We start from the raw sequence: 11,434 nt of genomic DNA, 5'->3' as shown, positions 1-11,434 counted from the left end.
CTTATCACTGTCAACATTAATATACTAGTATACGAGCACTATTATTTTTACTGCAAGGTTATAATACTTGATTATTTCAGCTTATTCAGGTTCGCTTATTTAAACCATTATTCAGCAGACTGCAATAATGGAACTACCCCTTGGATATTATCGCTCAATTAACTAACTATTGATATGTCACTACTCGATTATATGAACCTGGTGGCGCAATGAGAGATGATAGCCTCTGCGAAGACCAGTTGACTTTTGCATTACCAATATCTACCCACTGTGCTCAGCCAACATGCGAGGAAAGCTGAATGACCCCGAGTCACGAGCCCATTTTCACATCTGTTTGTCAAATACAAACGTATAATCTTACAATTTATTGAATACAATAGGCGATTTCAAGCCTTTACAAATCAGATGACTTAGTGTTCAAATACCTTATCGGACACCATTGCCGATGCGCTTTTGTTTAGAGCACTTTTGATTTTGCACCTCAAAACAGAGATCCAGTTGCTTATTACTGTTTGGGTCCTGTTGTCTAGTCATAAGAAGCTGGAGTGTTGGCTGTTCTACTTGTAATACGCGTTAAATAAGGGCCGTGCAAGATGTTGGCGCTCATCAACAGGATATTAGACTGGTTCAAGAGCCTTTTCTGGAAGGAGGAGATGGAACTGACGTTAGTGGGGCTCCAATACTCTGGCAAGACCACCTTCGTCAACGTTATTGCCGTAAGTTAAAGGCGTTGTCAGGGGTACTTATTATGAGCATTACTATCTGTTGGCCCTCACTTGCTCTGTTTGATATTGATGAGTCACGCTTGCAGAGGTTTTGTCTTATTCTGCTGGTGGACTTTTATCATTTTTTTAAAGATTGTTGTATTTCAACAAAGAACTTTTGAAGTTGTAGCATTGTATACAATTGTTTAAATTTTTTATGCAGTAATTATTTTTTATGTTACTGCACACTAACTCTAATTAGCCCAAAGTTTGGATGAGAAGCACTGTTGCAGATGTCTGTTTTAGTGATATCATTGTGTACCAATTTTACCAATTATAAGTTTGTGTCTAGTGAACAGACTAGGCAGGTGCCTCATGTATTATACAACCTATTGTGTTTTTGGGGGTAATGTTTACAGTACCATGGCATCAGATTCCTAAGATATAATAATAATGTGAATCAGTTTGTTACATAGTTCTAGGTCAGCTTTCTTCTTTGACATTTCTTCTGCAAACTAAATGTAAGTGAGATATTGTAGCTTCCCTAATTTGTGCACATGCTGGGGGTTTGGTAACGCTTTGTCCATCAAAAACGATGTGTCTTTGTTTCTTGGTAATGCATTATAGTCGTAGGCAGTATTGCTTTGTTTTTGCTGGTGCATGTGGTTCTGATTCAGCCAGTCAGAGAGCTGGCAGTGGGTGTATTGTGTGTTTTTAAATTTTAAATCAGCCAAGCTGGACTCCCCCAGCAAGTTAGGATTAGACTGGAAATTGGTCTCAGCTTTGAATGACACGAATCTAGGTTAGGTTAAGTGGCATTTGGGTGGTTTAATGTCCAAAATGTCTTGAAACTCAATTGTTTATGTTTGTGTTCTCCATTAAAGAAAGAACTAGGTTGGGGTTATTGTTTCCAAAGGCTTGACACCATAGTAGAGACCCCACAACATTTTGCTGATTTTATTTTTGCAGAAGACTCTTCACAAGAAAGTTGACTTAGAACTGTGCAACAGATTGATTCACGTATTATCTCTTAGGAATCTGCTGTTGTGGCTTTGTAAACAATTACCAGTACCCTCCCCCCCCTTTTTTTTTTTTTTTATATATCAGCAAATTTTTTTAATTACTCCCCTTAACACACTCCGAAATCAATATTCTTACCATCTGATCAATCCATTTGTATGATATTTCTCTAAGTAAATTTTAGGTACGGGTAATCTTCAGGGAGATGAAGGACCGCTTCATTTTGCAATTTTCTTCAGTTTTTTCTTAACCTGGGCCCTCCATGTGAATCTTTGAGTACCAGTACTGCAGTTTCTGAGTGTGTTTTCAGGCTTCAGTATTTATCTCTTCTATAAATGGTGAATAGTGCTTAGAAAGTGGTCTTTTACAATCTCAGCTGTTGGAAAAGGCAGATAAACATCATCTCATGTGCTGAAAAGACAGGGACCATCGTTGAATATATATGGTACCGGTACCAATTTTGGCACATGTTTTCCCTTTCTAGTGTTGAATTATCCAACCTTAACCTAAATTTTCATAACCCAATCTAGTTTTTCATAACCTAACCTAGCCTGTGTTATGCAGACCTACAGTAACCAAACTTACGGGTGCAACAAAATACTGAATCGGCGGTCATATATTGAATTGACACTTTCTGTAGAGAAATATAATTTCTTCACCATATAGGTTCATGCACACCTAATTATGTGAAATCCAGTCAAAAAAAAATTGTGCTCAGTTTAACTATTAATAGATTATCAGGGTGAAAACTTGCTAATAGGTTCAGGGTGAAAACTTGCTAAGTTATTTCCCCTTTAGATTGCCAACTTTCCTTGACAGACATCTGTTTTGCATAAATATTGATTTACAGTGCAAGAAAATGTATTTGTCATGTTAAATCAGTATTAACCAGTAGCTATACAAAGTAGAAGTACCAGTATGCCAAGGCGAGTTGCTGAGCTAATAGTGGAACACTTCAGCTAATTTTAGCATGTTTTTGCCCCGAATCATGATTTCTTATTAACAGTAAAATTAAACAAAAGAAGAAGGCATATTGTGACTGACTACCGAGTATAGGTAGGGGAGAAGATGAGAGAGAAAAGAGAGGGGTACCGGTATATGTGAGCAGGAGAAGGGAGATGAAGATTGGTGAAGGAGAGCAAGAAGAGAGTGGATGAAGAGTTTGGGGGAATGTGAGTGTGAAATGGAAGGAGAGTAAGAAATTGTTTTGGAAGGAGGTAAAGAAAGTAAGACAGTACCGGTATGAAAGGGGAAATATTAAGGGATTGAAAGATGGGAATAATAGATTGTTACTCCCTCTTCTGTCTTTCTTTCCTTCATTCTTTCCTCTTCCTTCTGCCTGTGGGTGACTCTACACTGAGTGACAAGCCAAATGGTTTCCTGAACACCAGGAAATTATTTACTATGCTGGGTGGTAACCATGTAACCAAATTTTGGCGCCTGGTGGTTTAGTGGGTAATTATTGCACTCCAATCGGATTGAGCCAGTGAAGGTTTATATCCAAGGGGTGTTTTTTTTTTTTTTTTATGCGAGGAAGAAGGAACCAAAGGCCATGAGCCCACAATAACAGTTCCCTCCAAGAGAAAAACAAAATACAAGAGAGAGCCAAATTCAAGATCCGTTCATTTCGAGATGCCTGGACACACTGCGTTTGAAAGACTGGAGATCATAGGCAGCAGGAAATACAGACAGAGAGAGACAGTTCCAGAGTTGACCTGTTGCATAAATGAAGGACTGGGAGTAACGGTTAACTCTTGCATTAGAGAGTTGGACAGAAAAGGGATGAGAGTTTGCTGCTAGACGGGTGCTACGCGCCCATCGTAGAGGTGGAGGAATGCATGCAGACAGTTCAGAGGAGCAGTGACCATTAAAGTAGCGATAGAAAAGAGATAAAGATGCAACAGTGCGGCAAAGAGACAGAGGTTGAAGGGAGTCAGTAAGAGGAGGAGAGTTAATGAGACTAAAAGCCTTTGACTGCACCCTATTGAGAAGAGCTGTATGTGGGGAGCCTCCCCACCCATGAGAGTTGTACTCCACACAGGGGCGGATAAAACCCCTGTATAGAATCAACAACTGTGCAGGGGTAAAGAAAAGATGGAGTCGGCTTAGCACTCCCAATCTCTTGGAAGCAGATTTAACAAGAGATGTAATATGATCTTTCCAAGATAAGTCCCAAGTAAATGAAACCCCAAGCATGTTCAGGGGTGATGGAGATTTAAGCTGAATAATATTAAACATTAATGGGTATACCTGTGGTTGATTTTGACGGTTTGATAGGTGTAAGAACTGAGTCTTAGATGCATTAAAAACAAGATTATTTTTACCCCAGTCAGAGATACGAGCCAAGTCAGACATTAGGTGTGCCATAGCCTCATCCCTTGTTTGTTGAAGTAATTGCTGAGATGGGCGTTGCGGGAACCGAATGGAAAGGTGAAGGGTGGAGTCATCAGCGTATGAGTGGATAGGGTTAGATGTACAGCTTAGAAGGTCATTGATGTATAAAAGGAAGAGAGTTGGTGAAAGGACAGAGCCCTGAGGAACACCACTATTAATAGATCTAGGAGAAGAACGATGGCCATCTACAACAGCAGCTATAGAACGACCAGAAAGGAAACTAGCGATGAAGGCACAAATAGAAGGATAGAAACCGTAAGAGGGCAGTTTGGAAATTAAAGATTTATGCCAGACTCGATCGAAAGCCTTTGAGATGTCAAGTGCAATGGCAAAGCTTTCGCCAAAGTCCCGAAAGGAGGATGACCAGGAGTCTGAAAGGTAGGTGAGAAGATCGCCATTGGAGCGTCCTTGACGGAACCCATACTGACGATCAGAAAGGTTGTGATAGGAAAGATGCCTTAAAATTTTTCTGTTGAGGTTGGGGTTGATTGCTCATGTAATGCCACTCAGGGATGAGTGAGGCTGGTCACTCTCATCTTAAATGTCGGGACCAACTGCCTAGCCCCGGGCTCCTATGCTCCTCATGGAGCAATGTAGGATTGGATGATGGATGGATGGATGGTGGAGAAGAGAGAGAAAATGAGGAGATGGAAGGAGCACATGAGGATTTGTTGAATGTAGAGAGTGAGAGCAGTGCGAGTATAGCGCCTGCCAGGGTAATTTGGACCAGGTTTTGACAAACTTTGATCTAGTTTCCATGTTTATTGAAATAAACGAACAAAAGTTTAAAACAGTACAGGCATATGAGGGTCATTACCTATATGATGTTAAAATTTGAACAATTTTCCATTGTAGCTTTTTGAACAATACACTGAGAAGTGTGGACCTCTTTGTTAAACAAAATGGGGTAAATCGGACTACACTCCGCGGGAATTCAGACCACCATGGGGAAAAAAAAAAAAAATTCATGTAAATAAATTAGACAAACCCCTCCAGAAACTGAAACAACATGTCATACCATGCCCATGACCCTTTCACAGGCAGAATAAATAAATAAATAAATAAAAATCTTTCTTCTTTGCTCCTTGTTCATTGTTACATCGTAGTTTACTAAGTGTGCACTAATTCTACCCTTTTCCTTCTTTTTTTCTGTTACAAAGCCTTTCACATAGTCACAGATTTCATCTGGAGTAAGTCCAAATCCTCATTTGGCCATCACTGTCACACATTCTGCAACCTGTTCTTCACATTCTCTGGGGAGGCTGAAAGGATGACCAACATGTGCACATTTTGGTTCCAGTTCACTCACATCACTTGCATCATCATCATCATTGTATTTTAAGTGCCTTAAAAGTGTTGTTTTGCTCACTTTGTATATCTTTGCTGCTTGTGTATAGAATGTAGTTTGTTTTTCACAGCTTTTATTGCATCTTTTAACCTGTTTTCTTTTTTGAGGTCTATGTTAGTTTTTTCATTCATTCATCATCCAATCCTATGTTGCCCCATGAGGAGCGTAGGAGCCCGGGGCTAGGCAAGCTGGTCCTGACATTTAAGGTGAGCGGGACCAGCCTCACTCATCCCTGAAAGGCATTACATGAGAAATAAACCCCAGTCACCCCTTGGATATAAACCTTTACCAGCTCAGTCCGTTTGGGGCGCTGTGATTACCCACTAAACCATCAGGCGCCAAAATCTGGTTTTATGGTTACCACCCAGCGTAGTAAATGGCTCCCTGGTGTACAGGAAACCATTTGGCATGTCACTCAGTGTAGAGTCACCCACAGGCAGAAGGAAGAGGAAAGAATGAAGGAAGGAAAGACAGAAGAGGGAGTTTCTTTTATAATTTCTAGGTATTGTTATTTGTTTACTATATCAGCACCCTTAAACTAATTCCATATCAACATGCAACATCCTAAAAAGAAAGAAACAGGTGTAACTGAACAGTTAATCCTCACCGTGTTATAGTGTATGAGATAATATCACGCTAGTCCGATTTACCCCGTCAGTGTTTTTGTCACTGGGGTAAATGCGGACCAAAACTGAGCTTTAATTATTAGAAAAAGAGACAAGAGTGAGCATTTCTGATTTTTCCATGTTAAAGTAGAGGAAAAGCACTCTATGTACGCCGATTTACAAGGAGATACTCCGCCATGTCTTTGCGCCACATGAAAGTTTGCTGAATCAGTTGATTTTGTAAACAAACTTCTCCATTACTTTATTTTGTTGACATTTTACTCTCTCTTTCTTTTGTTCCTCATTTCCATTATGTATCGATTTTTGCATTCATGTCAACACTAGAAATGTTAAAATGGGTGCTTTACTACATGGGATACCAGTATTAAAATCTGCTAAATTTTTATTTATATACTGTAGAAACTATCATTAAAACAATGAAGGTGGTCCAAATAGTACCGGTCCGATGGACGGTCTGGTTTACCCTGTCTGATGCTAAGTGGTTTGGGAATGCCTGGGAGAAGAAGAGGTGAGAGGAGGGAGGAAGAGATCAGTAGGTTTTAAGTAGTTGAAGCAATGAAGATCAAAATGGGAAAGGCCCAGGAATTGATGGAGTGTGTGGTGAAATGCTGAAATGGAGTTGATACGGAAGTTGTGTAGATTGGCATGGGAAGAGGGAAGGGTTCCAGAGGACTGGAAATTGGGTGTGATTTTTCCTTTATACAAAGGAAAACGGGAGAGAGAAGTACAGTATGTGGTAACCATAGGGGTGCGGTATATTCCTTCTTAGTGTGATTTGAAAAATATATGATAGAATACCTGGGGTAGAAAGCATCTCAGGTTACCTGTCTAGGGTTAATATCTCTGTCATTCACTCACTTGATGTATTGCTGTCTATTTCCTTCACCTGTGTCATTCTTTTTCTAAATGCATTCTCCCGCTTCCTGTCCGATCAGCGAAGTTAAGCAACGTTGGGTCTGGTTAGTACTTGGATGGGTGACCGCCTGGGAACACCAGATGCTGTTGGCATCCCTACGTGTCAAGTGGGGTTGGTGGAGGATTAGTGCCCCTCCCTGTAACACAATTAACTCTAAGCCATTGGCCATCCCGTCTGGGATACATGGCGTCTGGCGATGAATGAATGAATGAAATTCTTGTCCTATCTCTCCGATCATTCCCCTCGTATTTTATTGGTCCTTTCCTCTTCAGGTGACTCTACATTGAGTGACAAACCTAATGGTTTCTGTAACCCAGGAAACCATTTACTGTATGACGCTGAGTGGCAAACATGTAACCAGATAACGGTGTGATGAGGAGCCTACTATGGTGCCCTTATTAACTGTGTGGAGAGCACAAATGCAGCCTCCATCCAGAGTCAAACTTCCACACTCTTTCCCATGCCTCCACAAGGGAACATTAGTTCACTGCATGGAATGGCCCTGCAGGGATGGGTGCTTGCGTGTGGTTGATGGGTCTGCTCGGCTGAACAGACTGGAGTTACTCAACAGCAACAGCAGCAGCTCTCTCTTACTCTTTGCCCAGGTTTCACTTCCACACAAGTGTTGGCAGTAAGACACTTTCACACAAATCTTTCTTAACCTCTATGCAAAACTGCTAATTCTCCTAGGTTACCCATCATAATACAGCCGAGCTTTCCAGTTACTCCATTCCTCTGAAGTGAACTTTCCTTAACCTCACCCTCCATTTTGCCATATTTAGATAAAACGGCTTTCAGATACAGTAGGCCCTCCTCATTCGCGGGGGTTAGGGGACACAGACCCCCACAAAAGTGAATTTCCACCAATGTTTAGTGTGTCCCCCCCCCCCCAAAATACCTCTACAGCTGCAAGTCACCCTCTTTGAGCAAGTGTGCACATACTGTACCTAATAAACCATATCTGGAACCTGAAAGCAGCATAATATGTCACAAATAGTAACAGATCAACTGTATAAAAAAGTTTAATAACAAATAAGTTTTGATTGGGTATGGCTGTACAATATTAGGTTAGGGTAATATGTACCTGGCGACTTCCACAGACTCCTGCGAGTGAGTGCGTCTCGCGCACATGCGTGTGAGTGTGGGCAAGTCATCAGCTGCATATCTACCCTGGCTTCTTACAACTATAGACTACCCTTTCAAGTCTGAGTTAACTCACCACTGTCCCTGAAGTTTCCACAGGGGGACAGTCTGCAAATGTTCGAAGCCCGTGAAAGTTGAATCCGCGAATGTGGAGGGCCTTCTGTACATTAGATTATCAACCTCCTCAAGTACCTCGCCTCCCATCTGAACCCTGCAGTTCACTGTGTTTCATTTCTGTACCTTGTACTACCTTCCAAAATTTGTTATTCATACTCATTGTTATACTCGTTGCTTTTACGTCATTATCTTACTTTGCATCACATTCTCTTTTAATTTTCTGATGCAAACTCTGACTCATTTACTATCTTTTGCGAGTCGTGCAGTGTCTGCCATCTAAACGGCATCATCAGCATTCAAGGCGGTTATGAGGCTCTACTCCATTTATTGCCATGTAGCATCAGTTTTGCTCCAATTACTCCTGTCCTCATTTTCATTTCGTAGACTACTCCAACCATATGGTCATAGAACAACTAGTAATTTTCATAATTTTCCCTTTCTGACCATAATGAAACTGGGATTGGACATCATTTACTAAAAAAAGGATTCCACTATTTTTTAAAAATCGGTGTGTTACAGTGAAGTTTTGCTGACAGGCTTGTATTTGTGTGAGTGATGTGTGTACAGGAGCCTGCATGTTGTGCCTCACTCCTTGATGCAGTGTAGTCATAGCAGCACCCACCATATAGGCCTACTGGTACCTTAGTTAGAAGCAGATTTTGGTTATGGTACTGGGTAGTTAATAATTTTGTTAGTGCAAGGGGAAGACTGTTTGCTTGTTTGTTAAGTGAACTTGCCTATGATAATATGGTTGCATCTGACATGTGCTGTATAACTCCATTGGTTATTGAGTTGCGTAGTTAATTCTGCCAAGGCAAGGCATTGGAACTACAATTAGCTATAGCTAGCTACTTATAATAGCCTACAGTGCTATAGATTTTTTTTTTTTTTTTTTTTTTTTTTTTTTTAAATAATGCTGACTGTCAGTCACTTTTATCCCCTTTGAGGTTTCAAGAACCTAAAGCTGGGCAGTCATAGGTGTTATGTTAAAGAATAGCTAGATGGACATCTGATTGTATACTTGTACCCATAAATGCGGCCCACAGCAACAGAAAGGAGCAACAAACCACATTTTCTAAAATGCATAGGCTATTATTACAGAGAATGTAACTTCAACCCAACTTTTTGTAGTTGCACTGTCTTGGGAATCTCCTCCTCTGGGTGAAAGTCACCTTACATTTTTTTTTTTTTTTTTAACTTTAGTGCTGCCAGTGCGTTGGGGTAACATTTAACAGTGGAAAGTACTAAAAGCCCTCTGATTATTCTGCCCTAATGCTCTGACAAAGTTCCTTATTGGAAGGTAGCTATTAGTATCTTTCAAGCAGTGCATCCAGTGCATACACCAACTACCGCCGCAAGCACTACCATATTATATTTGCTTCCGATGATATTTGTCTTACGAGACCTGTTCAGAAAGTATCCGACCTTAGGCTCTAAAAAAATAAACAGCAAACTTGTTGAGCTAGGATGCTAATCCACCTCAAAATAGGCCCTTTCTGACTTGGCACACACAGTCCAGCATTCCTTCCACAGCCTGGAACATTTTTCAGAGTCGGTTTTCGGTATCCTGCAAGTGCTTTGTTTCATTTGTCATGATGTCTTGTCTTGGATGAACGTTGCTGCTCAAGACATGTTATTGTGTGCAAATCGCAATCCAGACTTTCTGAAGGCTGCTATTACTGGAGATGAGACTTGGGTGTATGGGTACTGGTACGACCCAGAAACCATAGCACAGTCATCCTAGTAGAAGCTTACAGGGTCACCTTGGGCAAAAACAAGCACAACAGGTCTGCAGCAAACTGAAATGTGCTCGCATGTTGACAGTTTTTTTCTGTTATCATGGTGTTGTGCATCACAAATATGCATCAGAAGGCCAGACTGTCAACAGACATTATTAGCTACCTTGAGGTTATCCATCATCTTCATGACGTAGTTTAGTGGAAGAGACTGGTCCTTTGGAAAGCAGCAAGTTGGAAGCTGCATTATTACAATGCCCCTGCCCATTCTTCTCAACTGATTCAGGAATTTTTGGCCAAGCTAAACATTCCGCAGGTCCAGTAGGCCTTCTACTCACCAGACAAGGCTCCGTGCCACTTTGGTTGTTCCCCAAGCTCAAAACTCTTGCTGAAGGGTTCCTGATTTGAGATGAGAGAAGAGTTTATGACGAAACCAACTTTGAAAAATGTTTCAGGCAGTGGAAAGGATGCTGGGCTATATTTGTCAAGTCAGAAGGGGCCTATTTTGAGGAGGATTAGTGTTGTAGCTCAACAGGTTAGCTTTTTTTTTTTTTTTTTTTTTTTTTTTTTTTAAAGCCTAAGGTTGGATACTTCTGAACAGACCTTGTGTAAAGTCCAAAGACATACTCATAATGTACCTTGGTCAAGTTTGTAGCAGACAAAAGGGGGAAGCAATATATTGGCATTTACAAAGTCATTATGAAGTCTGTGATTCTGACCACTAAAGATTTGGTAACTATAGCTACAGTAAGAGCTTCAGTTTAAAAATAAAAGTGAAGGGCCATACCATATCATTTATAAAGGCTCCAACATGCTTGCATGCATCGGCCTTGGTCACCTAATGGCAGCTTTTCATGCTGCTCTGTCTCTGGCAGCCTCCCCATTCAGTCCCTTATCCCCATGGTCACACTCTCTGACCTTATACTAGATCGTTTTAGGTCTGCCTCTTGCAACCCTACGACTTATGTTCACATTTTTCACTTTCTGCACCCAGATGTCATCCTCCATCCTTCCACATGCTCAAACATCTCAGTGTGCCCCTTCGCATCACAGCAGCAAGACGCTCCACACTCGTTCTTCCTCTGTTCCTCTGTCGTAAACCTAGCCGCACCAGGCCTCACATTCAAAGACACACTGCACATCCACCTGGTCTTTGTTATTTCTGTATGTTTGATCCTACGACTATCCTTTTCCTTTACTGCCCAGATCTCACTACCATACAGCATTACACTCTTAACACAAACTAGATAGCTACAAAGATCCCATAACACAGAGGGAGAGCCCTCTCAGTGTCAGGAGGGGCAACAGCTCCCTGAACTTCCTCTAACCATTCCTCACTCAAGCCATAGAGCTAGCTCCAGTCCTACTTCCAGTACATAACGTGTCTCCCAATTGACAAAACTTTTCCGCACACTCAAGATTCACCAGCA

The 11,434-nt window shown here is 41.1% G+C and overlaps 1 protein-coding gene across 1 annotated transcript in view; it reads left to right on the top strand.

Moving 5' to 3' along the window:
- Window positions 1–538: 538 nt before the first annotated feature.
- Window positions 539–11,434, top strand: part of Arl8 (ADP-ribosylation factor-like protein 8) — a 117,778-nt gene continuing 106,882 nt past the window's right edge. Inside the window, exon 1 of the mRNA XM_080281722.1 lies at window positions 539–716. Within this exon, the coding sequence (XP_080137848.1) occupies window positions 594–716 (123 nt within the window). The 5' untranslated portion in view covers window positions 539–593. The remainder of the gene's footprint in view (window positions 717–11,434) is intronic.

This window comes from Coenobita brevimanus, chromosome 90 (assembly GCF_032717465.1).
Source record: "Coenobita brevimanus isolate Jiangsu-jjx chromosome 90, ASM3271746v2, whole genome shotgun sequence".
NCBI lineage: Eukaryota > Metazoa > Arthropoda > Malacostraca > Decapoda > Coenobitidae > Coenobita > Coenobita brevimanus.
The sequence above is the reverse complement of the archived record's forward strand: the minus strand, read 5'-3'. Positions and strand labels throughout refer to the sequence as shown.